Consider the following 21,410-nt stretch of genomic DNA (forward strand, 5'->3'; position numbering starts at 1 on the left):
TCCAGTAAAATTCTCTTGGGGTTGATTTATACCGCGACACCGGCAAGCGCAAAGGACACATGACTCCTGCTTACTCTGCCAATGATTACAGAACTGCGCTCACGGATGTCAACATTTTTACTGATGTACACAATCTGTTCTCATACTGAATTTTCTCATATTTTATAGTAAATCAGGAGCTACCCTTGTCATACAAGCCAGCCACAGCCAACTCCATCGTGTTGTATAACCAATTACAAGACTTTGAAGCTGTTCCTTGATTACTGAAAAATTATCAATAATAATAATTTAGTTGGACTAGCTATTTGGCTTTACAAATTTATCAGATCTAATGAGGACTGAAAAAAGCAGATATTATAGAAGTACGTACTAGATTTGAATTTGGCAAATATCTATTTTAATATACATTTTTTGAAACTGTTCAATTTCAGACTTAACAGTTCTTTTATAAATACATCTTTAAAATACAAACATCCTATTCGTTTCCGTGTTAAACTAGACCCCTATGAACCTATGCAATGTCGTAAAAGGCGAATAAACGGGTGAGGCTTATTGATAGCATGTCATCGTATTCTAATTTGTTGATCGATGCAAACGAAGTTAATCACTGGATTGTCTGGTCGAAACTAAAATATTTACGAACTACCGTTATAGAGATGGACTGTTGATGACAGAGTAAGGCGTTAAACAAGAAGCCAACAAACGTACATTACAATAGGAGTAAGACCAATTCGATCACAATGTAAATATTCAGGTAACATTTGCCATTTATTACCTACGAGGGCGAAAATCGGGGTTCATATTTTTCATACGATGCCCTAGGGCAAAATATCACTTTGTCATGGTGACGTGACGTCATGAACAATGTTATGACGTCACGTTTCCTCTGTGAAGTTGCGTTCTACATCCTGCGACGGTGGGTAGCCAGCCTATGTTTGAAAGTAGTTTTGGGTTTATTTTCCTCAATTTGACGACTTCGGTAATAATCAGAATATCATGTTCGTGTTCATATCATACTATGTTTACGAAACTCGTGCCTAAATATCGGTATGTCCCTCGCTCTCGCTCGGGAAATACCAACATTTAGACACTCGTGTCGTAAACATAGCATGATATGGGCACTCATACAATATCCTCTATATAATCCGGCGTGGCAGTATTACACCACTTTTAATTTCACTCCAGAGTGACCTGATCCTGGAACTGATACGCTTCCTAGGATGGAATTCATTCCACTCACAAGATCAAAACCCTCCCTTCAGGATACAATTAATCCCCGTTTGGAAAAAATATCTCCTCCTCAAAAATGCAATACATACAATAATGGAAATAATACAACTCAGCTCAAAAGGGGAACAAAACGTCACAGAAAATATCCACAGGCTGATACCATTGAATTGCTCTAACCGGTATGGTATTGAGTTCAAGTTGACGAATTATCTTTCCTCATGAGACATACAGGAAATTTTAATTTTTTTAAATTTTCAAAGACACGGTGCATAATTGATCCACCTACACCGTGTAACACTATTTTTCGTGTACACTTGTCAGAAATATGTCAGGCTCGTCAAAATATGCCCAGCTAAGATTATATCCATGTGAACTGCCGACCTAAACAAACTGTTATTCGTTCATCTTCCTTTAAATGCAGACAGGATAGTAGTAGTACTGCGAGGTTAGAAGGACATGTTCTGTATACGACTCGAGCTGCTTGAAGAGATCCACAGGTGTTCTAACCAGCTCCAGTGTTTCCTGATTGTCTACTGCTGCTATCCCATAGGTAAGAGTAGTCCATAGTCGTTGATATGTAACCCCATAGGTGAGAGTAGTCGATAGTCGTTGATATGTAACCCCATAGGTAAGAGTAGTCGATAGTCGTTGATATGTAACCCCATAGGTGAGAGTAGTCCATAGTCGTTGATATGTAACCCCATAGGTGAGAGTAGTCCATAGTCGCCGGTGTGTAGTTTCATGTCCAAAGCCGCACTTACTCTCAATTTCAAGGTAGTCCTACTCACATTATTGACTCTGGATCGACGCTCGTATTAAATTGGTAACGGTATGTCTTATATATTAGCTGCATGTACGTTTGTTTTTCTTAGAAGGTCTCGGACTTTGCTTTGGGTTTGTTAAACGACAAAGAAAACATGTTCGAGTAATATCCCTGATGTCATGAAAAATTGAATTTCAGAAATGGACATGAAATTGTTTAGTTCCCCCATTAATAAAGACAATGTAAGTCTTAGAGCATGCAGTGGTAGAAAAAATATGTTCTAACTAAAAAAGTCCAAGACCGATAAAAGCGGAGTCCAACAATATTACTCTTGAAGAAAAAAAACATGGCTGCAAATATAGCACGATAGTTTTACGCTTTGTACAATTATATGACAAGTTCCTTGAAACAGGGGAAAGAGATACAGATAGTTCAAAGTGAGTCGATATGAAAGCAAGACATTATCAAATCAGCCTTGCTGACGACATGTAAAGTAATGGGGCATTCCTTCTGTCGGGATGCACAATACACCATAACGGTCGTAGATATGTGCAACTTTGATATTGATGGACCGTACACACATGAAAGCTTATACGAGTAACGCTCCTATGATCAAACGCATTTTGAGCGTCAAACGCGACTGAGTGATTGAAAGTGATAAGTGATAATTGCGTGTTTTTTCTACTGTAATACTTTAATGGTTCTCCGAGGATGTCGAGTAAAGTTTTGGTTACACTGTTTCTACACTTGAAGACATCCCTTGGGTCTATGTATACAAGTGGTTTTAAGTTAAGCAACTGGTATAACTTCAATCGCTTATGGTGGATTGGTAAATCATTTTAAGATAATTACATCGGAGGAATGTTTGGATGGGATGTAGATTTGACGCATTTGTAATCACGATAATGTAGGCCTGATTTTGAGATGTCATACTGCATATTACAATAATGCCTCGTGCCCATTTTGAACTCAATTTAATTGAAAGCTATTAATAGAATGTTATATGTCGTGCATGAAGTCTGTTTCATATGAACAAAATCAATTGAAATAACAATTGATGAACGATTGAAGAGTATACATAATTCTGTGACGTCACAGTGTAATTTCGTCGGAGGCAACATTGAGCTAGTTATTGAGTATGCTTTGCAACAATCGGGTTTACGCCATCATCGATTTACATGTATTCAGTCCAGTCTTGTACAGGCACGATAACTATATGGCGGCGGTATGTTAATAATCCAGTCTGGATCAGACAAACCAGCGATCAACATTTTGCGCATCGATCTACACAACTGGGATAGTGACACATGTCAACCTAGTCAGCGAGCCTGGCGACCCGATCCCAAGTTGTCTCTAACGACAAGCATAGGTTGCCGAAGGCCAATACTAACCCGGATCTTCACGGGTAGCTGGCTTGAGGTCACTCTAAATTTACATCTAACTTAAGAACAGACTAAGTTTCTCTTGCATTTCAAAGATGTTTTGGTAAAATAGAGAACGAATGGCCTACTGGTGCACAGGCCCTCGTGTCTTTGCGAGGATTAAACATGTAAAGAAAAAAATACATTGCGATGACCCCCGACTCACAATGTACAATGTGTCGGGGGTCATCTCAATATATTTTTTTTAATCTTCGCAAGGACTCGAGGGCCTGTGTACTGGTGATGCTGCTAGTCTTTGAATCATCCGTATGCATACCCTGCCATCGAGGTTCGGTTGTCATCAATATTTCCTGCAGTCTACAATGTCCATAAAACACTTTTGACAATTGTGACTTTGATCTTTTAAGCTACCTACCAAATTCCCAAAATGGTTCAGCGACAGTCATAAGTATGGTACCAGTAGGAGAGGTACCAGTAAAGGTATTGTCGTTTTAAATTTAGTAATATTTAAAACAAAAATAAAGGTATCTTCGGAAGTCGAATATAATATAAGAAAAAGAACAGAGAAGAAGAAGAAACAACCAGCATTAACTTACATTTGTAGGTCTTGGTTTAGTGAAACAAAATTAGAATATCAAACTGAAAAGTTAAGCTTACTTTCTATATGTTCCATTTTCATTACTCAGTCTGAAACTACTTGATACATATATATTCTTTCTATGCATTCTTTGTACAAAATTCGAAATGATTTTCCAATTCATTCCTCAAGACTGTGAAACATGTTTGATTCTCACTGCCGGAATATTTGTCCCTGAAATTCTTCAGTCAAATTTGAAACAAGTTGCAGATGATGTTTTGTTCTATTAACGACAATGCATTACATAAGGAACACATAAGATCAAATGTTTCTTAGACGAATGCATCAAATGCTTAATGTTCTAGACTCAATAAATATAAATAATGCAACTAACGTGTTTGATTCCCACTGCCGTGAATGTCCCGATAGATGTGCAGTTGCAGAATCACTGCACAGCACCAAAGTCATCCCTTCCCCATGACAAACCTAACCTTACATGATAGATGGCAGCTTTGATTTAGGTGTGGATGCTATATTCTGTACCGACAACCCCAACCATAACGGTCGATGTGTTGTATTAGGAAATTGCTGTACCGTGTTAGGTTACGTTTTAAGTGCCAATCCTTTTATAGCCGTCTGTTAACCGTCACTGGAATATGAAACTCTACACGCATTTCCCAGGGGGAGATGAAAAGTGCATATTAAACGCATTTTACTCTTAGTACATGGAAGAGACAATATGGTTATTTACAGTGGGAAAACAAGAATGTATTAAGTTTACTCTGGAATTGAATTTCGTAAACAGCGCTACATAGTCCATCACCCAATGGACATGTTTTTGAATTTCCTTATAATTGCGCTATGTTGCTGAAAGAAAACGTAGCGCTTTTTATATTATGCCTTAAGATACTGGTGTTAAGACCCTTATTCAAATGTATTTTAAGGATTTTATTTTACACTGCATTAGATATACATAGACTACGAAATTTGCCCTTCCTGTTGACCTTGGGTGGAACTCTTTCGACGTTCTCATCCATAGCTTCCAACAAAGCATTCTCGTCTCCGACAACGAATATAACCCACTCGGAACAGAAATGATCGATTCTTATGGAAGTTCCAATCAAAAATTGAAATGTTCAGCGTTGCAGACATACGTCTCACTCAATTTCACGCCCTTTCAGCGCCTGCCTGTCTCAATAAAAACTATGAAGTTGGGAAGTGTGTACACCTCGCTGCGTCGCCATCTTCAGCGAACTCGCAGCACTCATCGTTCTGAACATCTCTGTTAACAAGAATATCCAACGAAGTGAACGCACTCGACAGTTTGAGACCCGGCCTGATGGAGACAAAGTGGAAAGAAGTGCCCATTCGAAAAACTATACAAACATGAAAAAGAGACGTTTACCAACACGCAGAGCTTACGTGATGAGAGTGTTCACGTCCTCGAAGAACTATGACAATTAGATACAAATCGTGTCCAACTAGCATACAAGGGCAGGTTTCATTCAGCACTTTCATATAAATAGTACACATCGTGCCCGCGTGTATCGTTGAAAGTGGGAAAACAACAACATGGTGAAACGTGATTATTTTTTTTACAAGGTTTTGTAACTGAAACCAGTGATAATTTAGTGTTTTCGTGGTGTTCTTGGTTTCACAAAGTTCACAAAAAAGTAAAACAAATTAACAAGTAGAACTGAAGGTATGATTTGTTTACGATACAGTGATGATTATTTCTAAAACCAAAAGGACCGCAGGTGTTGGCAAAGCGAGTGGGCACGTGGTACAGCGAAAATAATTACCATGCACTGACCAGTTAAGATAACAGGTGTTCGCAAAACGGACGAGCATATCCTTCGGCGATTATGATAACTCTGCTGTGACATGTTTCTTTACAAAAATGACGGCAGGTGATGATGTCGAATATGCCCTGCAGTGATCACGATTACAATGGACCATTAAATGTGAAATTTGAGTGTGTGTTTGGGACATAAAAAATTATTCTTAACTTTGGTCATAAATCATTGCATGGTTATAGAATGAATGAATGAATATGGACTATTTGTCCCTGAAATTCTTCAGTTAAATCTGAAAAATTCAGATGATGTTTTGTTCTGTTAACGACAATGCATTACATAACGAACACATAAGATCAAATGTTACTTAGACGAATGCATCAAAGTTGAAATGCTTTAATGTTCTAACCTTAATAAATATTAATATCGCAACTATCTTTACTCAAGATCCCTTGTTAATTGTTTTTTTTAGCTGAGGGGTTACATGCATGTACACGTATAGTTTCCAGGTGCATATGATTAATATGTTACATCTGAAATAGAAAAAAAGACAGTGATTCCCATGTACAAGGATAGTATTAGACACTTTGCTGTTGTTTTACTAATATGTTTGGAAAGCTCGAAATGGTGTGTCAACTTCTTAGGAATCAGTTAGCACAACACATTTTGCTTGAGCTGTATTAACTACTTGCAATTGTCTCGGTCAAATTTGCTACCTGCATGTCAACCTGTTGAATGAGTGAAATTGGTTCAACTAGATTTGAACAGGACTTCAGTGATGTGATGCCATGTCAGCTAACTGGTGGAATGTCCAAAGTAATGTAGGCATTCAACGTTTACCACCAGCAAGGGTATGGTGGTGGCAAGGCTAGATTGATAAATTGGGTGAATCTAGTATTCGAACCTGAGATTATATATTTCTGACACCCCAAAGGCAGCCTGCTTGACGAATTGAGGTGCCTTGGACGACATAACCACCACTGTGACTATATCCTATTCTAACGCCATTGTCGATTACATATGAACTCATATGAAGGCAAGAACAACTGTCGTCATGAAATCAATCCTTGCAGTTATATATGCACATGATTCTTTATGCGTTGAACAAATAAAAATCAATCTCAGAGTAAGAGTAACTTTACACTGAGAGTAAGCGGGAATTACGTCGCCTAAAGCAACATTTCAGAAACATAAAATTGGCTGTGTGCACAATTAGAAGACAACTGCAAGTGTAATACCTTATAGCTCTTCTCAGCTATGCAATTATGATTACGTTCAGTTTTAAAAAACTGAAATATTACACAGAAAGATTACATACAAAATGGACACTTCCTAAACACTGAATTGCGAAACAGGAAAGATATGTGTGAAATTGGAAACTTTGAAAATTAGGGAAATTCATGATTTGAGCCATTGACATGTTCAAACACTAAGTCGATTAAGTTCGTTACCGAACGTGGATATGTCAATTGGTTAAGTAACCATGGTACCACCAAGCCTGTTATTGATCTTGTAGATTTCAACCCACCCTAATTAAGGTCGCAGGTGACGTAAATCATCAATAGCCGCCAGTCTGGACACAAAGGTCCTTCTTACCGTGATGGTAATCTGTGCAATCGGTCGACGGCGTCTTGAGGTTCATTTCTCGTGAAATTTACATCACAATACCCAAATCGAATCACCAAATTGTATGATGTCAGTCTCTATATCATTGTTGATTGAAACATTATCGCATTAACTTTCCATGAGGCCTTCCTTACTTGTCCCCTATGCATATTGTCCAACGTTAATCAAGTTTCAGTGGGATCGATGAAGTATCTAGACGGTGGCGCGGTAATCTTTGACTGTGGGGTACACGTGTGGCCTAGTCGTCTAAGGCGCGGTAATCGTTTGCAGAGTTATGTCCCTTGGGCACACCTGGAACCCGTGATTGTCGATTAGCCCTGATTATGTTTTGAGATTTCTCAGCATTATCCCCTTCCCTATGGTAAACGTGTGAGACATGCATCACTTTTAGCTACCACATTTACCTGACACACCATATCTTAACTGGAATTCTGTTCAAAGCGACGTTTGATATAATCCACTGGCTCTCTCACTTTAACTGTGGAGGTGCTCCGCGAGTTGGAACTGCTGTATCCTCTACTAAGAAAAATGTTTGAGCAGTGCAGAGGTCAACATATTAAGATAGTCGACCGTATCTTAACATACTGTCTTGTGAAAAGAGAATGAGAAGGGATTTCAACTACTCCACTATGATCATAGAACATGCTTCATCTGATCGGTCATATTCCGTACATTCACCAGTGGAACCATACAACCGTACGCTAGCATCACACTTTCTTTTTCAAGGATCAAATTATACACATACAGGGCAACAGTAGAAAACATTCTTGCCGTATGATTTTAAGATCGATAACAATGCTTGTATTCTTTCTGTTGCTTATGTAACGCTGGATACAGTAAGACAATGTGATGGATAAACTGTTACTATGGTAACGAGATCTTATCCCGGGGCTATATCCAAGAACAGACACTACCATTTACTGAAACGACAAGACAGTGGCTCTAATTTAGGGGTTATATAGCTAGCAATGTCCGAGTTATCATAGTGTATTTTGTATAGTTACTGTATCATATATGTTCTGATTTGGTGATGACGAGACACATTATGTGGCAAGACTGTAGGATTATAGGTGCTAGAAGGAAGTTAATGTGTTAATGTCAGTAATTCCAAAATGATGTTTTGTGTATATGTTCTTAAAAGACTTTCCGGATACTCGGACATAACTCACAATTTCTTTGAATAAGTGTTTCTTGAAATAGTTGTAGAATAGTTATGGAAACACAGAGAACGCACTACGAATGGACTGAAGCATGACAGTAGATGGCCGGGAACGATCTTGAAGGTAGATAGGGGAAAGATTCAAAATTTCAAAGTTCACGTTGTACGAATGTCATACATTCATTCCCTCGAAGATGCATATTGCGTATGAGTCTCCCAATGGCGATTTGAGGAAAACTATCCCGCTCCTCTTGCACCGCCTGACCAAGTTCAGCCAACATTGTCGCCAGCCTATGACATTTACACACACGTCTTCCTATCATGTCACTGACCATGTTTAGCCAACATTGTCGCTGGCCTATGGCACTGACGCACACGTCTCCCTAGTATCATGTCCCTGACCAAGTGCAGCCAACGTTGTCGCTGGCCTATGACATTGACGCACACGTCTCCCTATCCTGTTCCTGATGGTGTGATGCTTAGATTCGTGATGGTGGTGTGATCCTTAAAGACAAAAAGTCGACCAACACGCCTTGCAAACAGGACAACAAAAGCTGTGAGTATGTTGTCCTGATATATAGTACTGTACTCTCCACTGATCCTTCCTTGCATGCTGCCAGACACGAACTTCAGTTCAGTACAGTCATCTGAACACATGGCATTTGACCTGCGATAAATATCCTAGCTTTGACATTGTGTATATCAAATGTGCATGTTGGCAATATGGCAGTTTCAAACGGGAGGCGAGATGAAGTGCATGTAGACGATTTCTGATCGCTTGATCCGTAAATGTGTTTGTTTGTTGGTTAACGCCCCACTCAGCAATATTCCAGCTATATGGCGGAGTCGTACTCCAGTAGATTCATGAAAGTTTGCGGTCGGTTTTACATCGATTTCCACAGTTAATTAGTACATATTTGCCACTGCACGCTTACTTCTGACAGTTTGCAGCATGCCAACTGCCAGTTGCAGACGCCTCATCGCTGGACCATACACACCAGCGCAAAACTATAGTATAGCGTAATCAATAAACTGACAGAAATGATGGTCCGTACAGATATATGGAAAGTGTCACATTCAGGAATGACACCCAAATCTCGGATGTGTTCTGGTGTTGAAATTTTCAGATGTAAATTGTATTGCATAAGGTGTTTATCGTCATGCTTATCTTTGTTCTGATATGTGGTATTAATATGAAATATGATCCCTTGCTATTAGGCGTATACTTAATATCATTCGTAACTGGATCGGGAGGTTCCTTACAGAGCGGGTCTGTCTCCAAAAGCGCCGTTTATAACGTTTTAAAGGTACTTGTGTTTTTCTCCTATATCTTACCCTCTATGAGTCACCTTCGAATTGCCAAACCTCAAGACACAATCACCGTCGGTACACAATATATATGCTACTTTACAAAAACGAACAATTCAGAGCTTCCTCTTCAATGAAATGTGAAAACAAACTTTCATTGTACTGACACAATTGATAGTAACACATCTACTGAAATACTAAAGAACGAAGCCTTTCTCCTAGGTACCAAATTTTACCAAGTTCCTAATATTATAATGTTGTCGTGCTTTGTTGTTTTGCCCCATAGTCATAGCACGGCATCTTGATAGCCATTTTGTCTGAGCCGAATAAACCAGGACATAGACAATCACTTGTCTATAGGATAGGATGTTTGAAACAGCGATGTTCATGCGCATCAGTAAGATCACAACAGTAAAGCCCTAATAAGTGATCACTTCGGTTCATAATTTGTAAACCAACTAACCTATTTAAAAATCAATTCAGACGCCAACTATTTTCTTTTTTCAAATGGTATTTGTTTGTTTGTACACATTACTAACTTAACACGTTCGAAAGTATATTTATAACAATTGTTCTACGTCATTAATAGCGTAGGCCTGATTAATGATTTAATCCCTATCGAATGGATTTTATCCAATAATTATATTATTGATATGTCGGTTATATTTATATAGGCTCAAGACATTGGGTCACCAAATATCCCCAATCCCATACCACATGTGGCTAAACAGGCTTAAAGTGCTTAAGTTCCCTTTCTCCAGTTGCCCAGCACCTAAGTCAATACACATTAGTGGTCAATTTCATTAGCACGGTAACGAGTATTTACAAACGAGGTTGAATGGAGTACTGGATTCATGGCATCAGACATGGTCGTACCAAATTACATCCACTAACTTCGTCAAGGCAGTAATTGCATGGATTGTCCAATAAAATAATCTCAGTGTTTGCTAAAAAGTCTGTATTAGGTCTATTCCTAGAGCTTTGAAAGGAGGAAGTAAATGTGTCAACATTCTTCGGTCCTTCTGCGTCACCGATAATGGGTGACGCATTACCATTGCTTACATCCCCATCAGGTTTATATGAGACTATAGGACATAACATGTATTTATGTAATGCTGGAACTTTCATTGCCGCGGTCGCATCTTCGAGAAGCATGTTTTAATGTAAGCTTGTGTGGATTCACGGGCAATGGTGCCATTACATTACTGTATATTTACTACAGTCGATAACAACATTGTTTTAATGCAATGCCATGTGTTACCTCGTCATTTCACAACTAGGGCAAAGGTTAAAATGGATTAACATTTCTAAAACAGCAAAGATTATCATAAATCAGCAGAGTTCTATTGTCGTAAGCTGAAACCTACTGTGAGGAGCGGATCCTGGCAGCTTAGAGACGGAACTCCCACGTCACTGTCCACTGGATCACCCGTGCCTCTCCAACGAATATGATTCGTATTGTGGAACTTATATATAATAACATGGACATTTTTTTATATTTCCTTTCCTAATATCTCTCAACATCAGCAAACCATGTACATATGTAATTAATGTTCCTGGAATTATAGATCTAACATATCCACACCATAATAACGGACTTTTGTGTATAGTCAGCGGTCTCATGCATTACAGATGGAACAGCTGATAATTACTATATTCACAAAAGAAACGCACGTCACAGTCGATGCAGATGTGCAATTTATACTCATACATATGAATAAGAAGCTATGCAATGACTAGCATCTGGCGAACATCAAGTTTCTTCATGTGAGCACATACAAAGGAGCCGAGTAAAATCCAATTCCACCAGGACGTTTAATTAGCGTGGTTGGTGAAAAATTTTGTCAGCAATCAGATTATCATTCAAGTTTAACATTCTTCAGTTTGTCTCTCCTGTCCATAAACTAGATAACTTACTATCTCCAAACAGACCATAAAACAAATATACCCAATAGGAAGCTTATTCAAGTCTGTAAGATAAGAAAGTCTCTGGGCTCATTTTCATCATATCTTATTAAGACTAGGTTTTTTTTATGTAAAATATTTTCAGTTCAGAGACTGGATGCTAGTTCATCTGTTGGGAATACAACAGCAATTCCGGGTATGGATACAGTATATTCGTGTATCAGTTGCTCACGTCTTGAGATTTTAGTTACTCATAGATAATACAGAATATCAAATATATATGAAGAAGACTGTATATATAAGAGATATGTCGTTTCCGTGGTGATTCTGGTATAGGCCATCAGCAATCGTAAAATGCTACTAAATGTATAGGGTTGTCGTACTTGGTGATTATATACTACTCACACTTTGCTAAGGATCACAAAAATTCACAACTTTACTTAAACGTAGCTTTATAATTTGCAATTGTATCCATTTAAAACTGGATAAATAATGATATGGTAACACATCTGTAGGAAAACAGCCACTTTAAGCTAACCGTATGCACTTGATACATGAGTAACCATAAACATGGTTTTCATGGCTCCAATCAACCATTTTGCAAGTCATGGAACGAGTCATTGACAAGTACACAACACCTGTCAATAGCAGGTATGGGATCCGCAAGATGCAGTGACATACCGAAACCTAGGATCCATGCTTACAAAAGGCTTAGATATTTAAACTAAATGTGACCCCACATCATAGTGTTCAGTTGAATCAATGATTTGATCCTTAGCAAATTGTGAATAGTATGTATAAGCCATGCCAAATGCATGGAAATTCCTTCAATGTGTCATCTCGACCCAGGCTTATTTAGTCCACCATAGCAGGCATTGAGTCGAATGCGCATAGAAGGGGTTCCGAGTTAGAACAGGTTTCAAGCAGCCGATGGATGTTGTGTGAATAGAACTAATGGACCAAGTGGTCTGGTTCGTTTACTTGGGTGGCGTAGTGGTTAGAGCGTCCGCCAGGAGAGCGGAAGGTCGCGGGTTCGATCCCCGACCGCGTCATACCAAAAGACGTTAAAATATGGTACTTGTTGGTCCCTGCCTGGCGCTCGGCATTACTGGGTACAAGGACTGGTCGGCTCGGAGTCAGTATAATGTGTCTGAGTGGGGTATTCATGCTCCACTGCGGCATGGTATCTCAGTGGGCTAGCACTATAAGACCAGCTTCAGTCTGGGCTAGTAGAAGAAGCCGCACATACACATACACACGCATGCACGTCGTCATATGATAGAAATATTCTCAAGTACGACGTTAAACCCAATTTCACCTCACATCACCTCACCTCGTTTACTTGGTTGATTGTTCGTCATCATATCCCGACAGTGCAGATCTTTGCTTACATGTCAAACGAATCATACGTCGTCGGAGAAGACGGGCAACCCCGTGGTCAATGAGGTGGGGATTTCGTTCCTCAGCTGCCAGGATCCGCTCGTCACAATGGGTTTCACCATTGAGGAATGGCGTCATAGGGGGGATGGAATGTTATCCCTTGAATTACGGTTTTCACGAAAACACCAGTTGTTCAAAACAGTCTGACTATGGCTGATTTATGGTAACCTTTGCAGTTTAACTCAAAGAGAGGGGCGGTGGGGTAGCCTAGTGGTAAACGCCTTGGCTCGTCACGCCGAAGACGACCCCACATGGTTACAATGTGTGAAGCCTATTTCTGGTGTTCCCCGTCGTGATGTTGCTGCAGTATTACTAAAAGCAGCGTAAAACTAAACTCACTCATTCATTATATGTCAAACTAGGTTGTCTGACCCAGACGCAATAAATTAAAGATCCGTCTTCATATACTTGGAATAATGCGCCGTAAAACAATATACATACATATACAAACACAACTTACATATTATTCATTTCTTTTCAAAACCATTACATAACATCCAAACCCTTTAATTAAGATTGTTAAGTAAGAAATGTATTTATTTGGAACAGAAGATAAACCCTTATTCAAGTAACGATACTAGTATATTGGCCAGTTGGCTGAATTTCAATGCTCTTCTCAAACAATTCAGATATGATTAATTCGATTAGGGCAAATTTGTTTGCTGATATCAGTTAGCATTATCTTGAAATAGAGAGGTCTGTCTGGCTGTTGATGTGATGGTGTAATTTTCATACACACAGATCATACTTACATGTGTGTATTTTGATCATAATATCGGGTCTATCAGATATGTACTCAAGTCGTGTACATCTGAGGGTATCGGTATACCGCATATATACTCATGGAAACGAATAAGGGAACACATGAAAGTACAAGTGTTCCTTTATTTATTTCCAGAATTTCGCCCACAGCGCAATACATACCTTGTGAAGAAACGTGGAAAAGAATATTAAAAAATCACTTGTACTTTCAAGGGTTCCCTTATTCGTTTCCATTAGTATATATCGGGTATCGGTTTTGGGGATCGAAGGATTTGTAATCCGCTTAGAAAGTTAAACACAGAAAATTAATAAATATTCAGTATGGAAAAACCGAAAATGTCGTTCAATCATGTGTCATTTATGTATAACGTATGTATGTGCCACAACAAGTATTAATGAGGGGTTCTATGAGAACATTTATTTTGCGTAGTATCTTCATTTATATTTAGGAGGTTAAGTCTTGCGTTGCTTTGAAAATAAACGTAGATTTTAGTTAACATCGAAAATGTAGAATGGTAAAAAATAAAAGTTTGTACGTGGACCTCGGAAATTAAGTCGCCATCTTTTTTCACGAAGGACACTAAAACAGTTTCCGATTTACTTGAGGCACTAATTATGATGAGATGCTGAGGTGATGCCGGTACTGAATGAGTCCCTGGTACCTCAAGCTGAGATGGGAATCAGGTGGTCATCCTCTTGGAATTATATATGGTGTCAACCTCTGTGACGTTGTACCCCGATGGCGTAGATCGTTACTCATATTTGTCTGGTTGAGACTTGATTATTTACAGAGAGCCCCGATGTAGCTGGAATATTGCTGCTCTTGGCTTTAAGCAACATTCACTCAATCTCTAATATGATCGGCCGCTGTGGACGATGTTACAAATACAATATTCTCATTTCCTACAGAATGGCTTGAAGGTCAAAGGAGATGAGATGTGTTGTTAGACATAAGGAACCATTGTTCAATCATAATATCAACTTAGAAATTGTGACTTTTAAGAATTTAACATTCTTGCTAATTGTATATGTTACAGAGAGCATGAGACCCAGAAAAGAAACATGAATGGTGCATCTGGTCACGGGTTACACTTCATTAGGCCATGCCTTACAGTTCACACTAATATCCTAAAAACTTGCCAATCTTTGTGAACGTTTAAACATTAACAGAAACCTTAAAATGTATTGAAAAAATGTTTGTTTGGGCATTTTCTATATCACCCTTGAATTTCAAAGACGTATTAAAGGTTAGTAACTAGGTGACTTATATTTTATTAAAGTGCATGCAATCTCCTAATCGTATTTGTTTCTGTACACAACGAAAGAGATTTAGTGTCTACCCAATATTGAGGACACTACTTTTTTGGTCGATGATTAGGGGTGGGGTGGGGGGTTAGTGCATATCGATGACGTAACAGTCGATTATCCGCATACCATACATATTAGAACTTGTGCGGATTCCGCGCTAGGATTGGTCCCCATCAATCTTATGGTACGTTAAATTCGATTTAATTGAAAGAGAGTTCACTGCAGATGACTTGGTCTATTGCGTGTCATAGTATCCCGAATGGCGTATGTCAATGCTAGTCTAGACTCGATGTCATATAGCTGGAATATTAGTGATTGTGGTGGTAAACAATTCACCACATACAAAAACAATCAATAACGTTGTTCTTCCACTGCCGTGCGTATTATTTATCAGTAAGAACGACAAAAACATCAAATGAAACTTGCCATTGATTTTGTGTCACATGTCAAGTAAAATATGACGGAGATGTACTGTCTATTAGGTGAAAGTATGTAATCTTGCAAAAATGGCTGCTGTTCGTCACAAAAATCTCCACACGTCTGTTGCCTATTTGTCTATGAGTGTCTGGAACAAGGAGTGTTCTGAACATAGAGATACATTCCATGCAGGTGAGCTACAGATCTCGGAATTGTCTGATGAATTCAGTTCTTAATTACATACGAGATGTGGCTGAAAAGTCTTATGCGTCACTACGAAGAATGTATACCCCAAACAGTTTTGTACAAAACTTCCAATGTGTAAAGGATGCATTTGAACCAACTACACGGCCACCCAACTTCTGCACACAGTGACTATTCCCTATCGCCCTGTCATCAATCACTATCTGAAAAGGCTTCTTCAAACATCCATCCATCTGGACATGGCGTCAGCTACAGGGGGTGGTGTTCCTTCCTTTCCTGTCGCTTTCTGGCCAGCGGAGTTCAAGACAGGAAGATAGAGCCCTGAAGATGATTCAAGATTAGGAAGACCTCAAACTGCCACTAATAAGGAACATGTTGGTAAAAGTACTTGATATTAGTATAGGTGATTGACTATGGACGACACGCCTAATAACATGTGCAGAAGGCAACCTTTATAATAGAGTTGAGACTATTCTGAGAAATGAACTCGGTATGACAGAGGTGTCAGTGATGGATTTGGTTTTCTGCTAATTAAGTTTGAAATGAATCCTCCTGTTAGACCAGCTGATGAAAGGTCAGATCATTAATTCCAATATGTATGTGCATATGTAGATGTTGCAAATACATTCACAACAATAACTATAAATTTTGATGCTCACTTTACCTTTGAATGTTCCATTAAGGATAGACATTGTAACTTCAAAAGATGGAAAATGAAAAAAATGCATAAAAAGTAATGGCTAATATTATGCTTTTCTGCTGTAAGCATTCAAACATGTTCACGCTTTCCTAAACATACGGCAAGTGTGATGCAAATCATAGCGACGTGACTGTCGCGGGAAACATTTTCCACTGAGAAAAGGCCGTCTACACATATGGAACACAGGTACCTCATCACAAAGTCTGAAGAAGGGAATATGTTGAAACGTATTCAGCAACTTCAATTAACACACTCCACCACAGTAAAAGTCAGAACCTAACAGCAAGCATTCGTAACTATGGAACAAATACTTGTAATACACACATCACTTTGTCTTCTTCTTTTTCAAACAGAAACTATCCACATTGTACAATGCATATCTATATATAACTTGACTTCACTGTGTTATCATTCTATATGCTGTTTCCGAGCTATTTATGACAGTGAGAATTCACATTCGTATTCTGTGCCTTCCGTTCAGTTTGGTTGTTGTTTGTGGTTAGCATAATACAGCAATAGTAATTCGAATCGCCCCCGGACCAGATAAACAAGTGACGGATTATGCACAACTAATCACGTCTAAGACATTCACATGACCACTCATCACTTGAGTTAAAAATATTTCCTCTCACAAAAAACATAGGATAATGGGAACCATTTATCGGAATACGCCACGGTGACTCCCCATTCAAAAATGTCTAAATAACTTTCCAAAAGTAAATCATGGATGTTAAAATTTAAAGTTGCATCTGAAATACTTCAGCCAACATTAGATCGTTAGCAAACATTTATGAGATACCTGAACAATTGCAGCTTTTTTTCTGGCTATCAAGGTAGTTTGTTTGCTTGTTGTTTAGATACACAGCAGTATTCCAACGTTTGAAGGAAGCCTTAAATAATTTCGAGTATAGATCTGACAAACTAGTGACTGATATTCTGAACAACGCAGACCGAATACGATATCACACAGTCGACCTCAGTGACTTGGCTGAATGTCTGACCAACCTTTAAGCAGACACGGTAGTCATTCAGTGAACTTTTGTTGGCGTAAAAGTCCCACACATACAATATTAGTATAAAGCATCTGACCCAACACGCTGACGGCAACTAATATCATTTGATCAGATAGCAACACGTTGAAGCAGCGCAGGTACTAAAAGGTGATGAACACAGACAGTTACAACACTTACCTGTAGCGATCTTGTGGACATGAGGGCTTCCAGAAAGTTCAATAGGCTTTGTCTTGTCAGGCATATTGTATGGTTCCGATGGAAAAAGGGTCTTAACACTAACGGCAACGATGATTCATCTAGGCAAGTAGAATGTAAATCCAAGGTTTCGCAAAACCACACTTGGACTAAAAGCCAGCCATATGTAAGACGAAGCCAGGACGCGCTACACCACACAGCGTCAAAGAGGACTAAAGTTCCAACTCTGGCATAAACGCACTACCAGGTGCGCTGTCTCAGCCAAAGACGAACACGTGATTGTTACACAGCACTGTAGAATCCGCGATAGACCGGCTCTTACACCAGCCACGGTTTCGAGACGGAGTCCCTCGGCTTTAGTGATGCTGCAATCAAATGCCCGTCTTCGACAGGCACGGGCCTCTTCACACAGGCTTGTCAATTACCCCAGTCTCTATTGGACGATCAACAGCTTGCCAAGCCCTGTAGCTGGAAAGAAATAAACTCCTGATTTTCACAATCACTACAGTGTATGATTGCTCGACGATTTACAGGCACGTGTCATGTCACTTGTATCGATTTTCCAGTTTGGTAATCGATTGATTACTGGATCCTGGGTATAAATGAAAGTCATTTTTCTTTTGACCGAGAGATCCGATTTCTCCATACTCCCTTTCGTTTGTTTTGAATGATGATATATTCGTACTTGCTGAGTCGAATTTCAAGTATTTTTAAATGATACCTGAAGCAACATTTCTTTCTCGTTCCATTATATTCTCTTTCCGGTATTAAATGTTTTATGTATGAAGCTAAAATGATTGGGAGATTTCTTTGAAAGAATACATGTAGTAATTAAAGTCTTAAACACAGATGTTCCAAAACGTTTTTCCAACAAGGTGTGCATATTGATGCTCACTGAATGTGTATTATTGCTGAAATTTTATAAGGAAGATTAAAATAGCTTTTGTGCACTTTGGAGATTTGTCATCGATTTAATCAAGCAAGTATACATCCATGCTCTTTATGCACCAACAGACAATCTTAGTGTCCGTGTAGTTTCTAACATTACTCGCCCAGATGGAGACTGCTTTGGGTAAGATAATGATATAAGTTATGTCAAGTTCGTTCGAAGTGTATGAAAGATGTTAGTTTTGCAGAGTTGTGGAATTGGGAAGCGTAACTGAGTCTAACCAGTCTTGTTTTTCATCAACGACCGTTCTAATATTCAGAGCCAACCCTGTAGGCTTCTATTTTGTAATGATTGCAGTTGCATTTTGTTTCCGATTGCATGTGTCCAATTACAGTTAATTAAAAGACAAAACATGTCATGGTATGTCATTATTTTATTAAAACGGGTTCCGTTCGTCCATTCGCGTCTGTGTCTTTTTGTGCGTCAAGGGACAGATAAAGGAGCAACTATTGATACTGCAACTTAGTGTTTTAACAAGCATGGCACAAACCAGACATTGTACATGTATTGATGCCTTTTTCTGTATTGATTTTCTCTATAATTCTATTTTTCAGTTTTACTGGATACAACTTAAACTTTATCTCTGAAAGAGATTTGGTGTTGCGGCTGTCGTTTCCGAAGCAGAGCTGCTACACATTTCACTGCTATGTTTAGAACGCGGTACACGTTTTCAACATTAACTGGAAGCGTATCCTTTTCTATTGTTGTTTGTTAAAAACACCCTATCCAAGGTTGAATGTTTGGACAAACTAGTATATGGCTGCATTTGTAAAACTTCGTCCAAACATTCATCATAAAAGGTAGCTTGTACCTTTTGTTCTTCGGGTCACCGAGTCTGTTTCCACGGATACCCGTTTGGAATGCGAAACTCAAATACAAACTTTGTTGTCATTTAAGGTGCAGAACTATTTAAACTGTTAGATTTAAGTACATTTGTGTCGACAGACAGGTAGACAGAAAACAAAGTATTACTTGATGAGTTGTATGAGCTTTATACAGATAGCTGCCTTGAAGTTATTTTACCAAAATGGATGAAATAGAAAATTGGAATGAAATCGGATGTTCTCAATCAATATTACTTTTCAAGGGATGATGAATATAAGATAATACAGCTGTTTGTATTTAAATATACAACGCTTTACAACTTCTATACCAGATAGTATGTGTTTTATCATAACATGCAAATAAATTTAACGGTACTTATTTTACTAATTGTTCATCCATAGGTGATTTTTAAATTCATTGTTTCAAGCAATGCCAAGTATCAAGTATTATGGTTATTACAGAATTATTTTCCACTTGTACAACCCGTCCGGGTTAGAAGAGGCAATCATTACTGGTACTAAGAAGCGACTTAATAGATCGGGTGGACCTGTTCGGTGTTTTGGTTAAATGCAGGCCATCGTACGCAGAGTTTGTTTATCGGTGCTCATACTATCAATCACTGGAATGTTTGGTCTAGACTCGATTATTTACAGGCCGCCATCAAATAGACAGCTAGAATATTGCTGAGTGCAGCGCTGAACAAAAATCGAAGACACTGTCCACTTCAGTTTTGGTTGGTAATCAGTAGCTTTTGTGGATTTCACTTAATCACGTGACGTCATATCACAAGATCTATAAAGGATCTAATCAGGTGCAAATTGCAGGATATCCTTGAGCGGTATTCTCACTTTGTGTTTCTTCCGGCTCCGTGTTCCGACGACCACATACCGACGTTTAGTAACAACACGTACTTGTTACCGTGCCACGGTCTGAGCTTGCATTATATTGATCTTTGCGGAAATCGTTTGAGTATCGAACTGCAATTATGTTCCTCGGCTGCATATGGCTCTCTTTGTCAGTTTGGTAATTTTGAAAACGCGTGACGTATAACTCTGTTGCTTAAATTGTCCTGATTTAATGTTTTTTAACAAGTTCAAAATATGTGTTTGGAAATATGTTTGAAAGTTGCAATCCAGATATATTCAGATTTGCACGTTGTAACACAAGGTCACGTACGTGTACGTCACTCAGATCGCGAAACGTAGATTGATGGGTGGCAGTGTTGGGCAGATTGAAATCTTTGAATGGTTTCGGCCCTACCCCACACTGAAACACAGGTCATTATGCGATGACTATTATGTTTTAAAGTATTTTTACAGATTGAAATAAATGAAAGAGGGTTCGGGTGATCACGGCTGGTAAAACTCATCATCAACTCAACTTTGCCTCCTTTACACTCCGCCCAGACAACGAATGGGACTTCTTCCAGGAAGCTTTGCCTAGCCGAACGCACCAAGAACTTTCTGTATATCCTGAAGTGTTAGAAGAGGAGAAGCCCGGGAGGAGATACTGGGCACACCCCTGACATGCATCAACAGATCAGATGGTACCACGCCAGGGCACCGAAAACAAGTGTATGTGGGATGCAAGCAAGATATTTAAAAGGCGAGGTCCACATATTTATCATGCCTTTCCTGAATCCTGCCAATAAAAAACAAGATCAGGTTTGTTGGCAGCACCTTTTTCGGTTTGTGTGCCTATTCCAAAAACAAAACAGCTGAAAGGCATCATTTTCCACAACGCCCTTGACATATTCAAGACCTCGGGATCAAAGCCACAGGTATGGCGAAAATTGTAATAGAAACAACGAGCATGCCATCGTGTCGTTCACCATATGCTGTTTGTGCAAAG

General features: G+C 38.9%; 1 protein-coding gene across 1 annotated transcript in view; it reads right to left on the minus strand.

Moving 5' to 3' along the window:
- LOC124269328 (synaptotagmin-15-like) overlaps nucleotides 1-18,246 on the minus strand; it is a 118,212-nt gene extending 99,966 nt beyond the window's left edge. The window contains exon 1 of the mRNA XM_046704337.1: nucleotides 17,768-18,246. Coding sequence (XP_046560293.1) covers nucleotides 17,768-17,831 — 64 coding nt within the window. The 5' untranslated portion in view covers nucleotides 17,832-18,246. The remainder of the gene's footprint in view (nucleotides 1-17,767) is intronic.
- Between the last annotated feature and the right edge of the window lie 3,164 nt (nucleotides 18,247-21,410).

This window comes from Haliotis rubra, unplaced genomic scaffold (assembly GCF_003918875.1).
Source record: "Haliotis rubra isolate DU_JTF1 unplaced genomic scaffold, ASM391887v1 Scf144, whole genome shotgun sequence".
NCBI lineage: Eukaryota > Metazoa > Mollusca > Gastropoda > Lepetellida > Haliotidae > Haliotis > Haliotis rubra.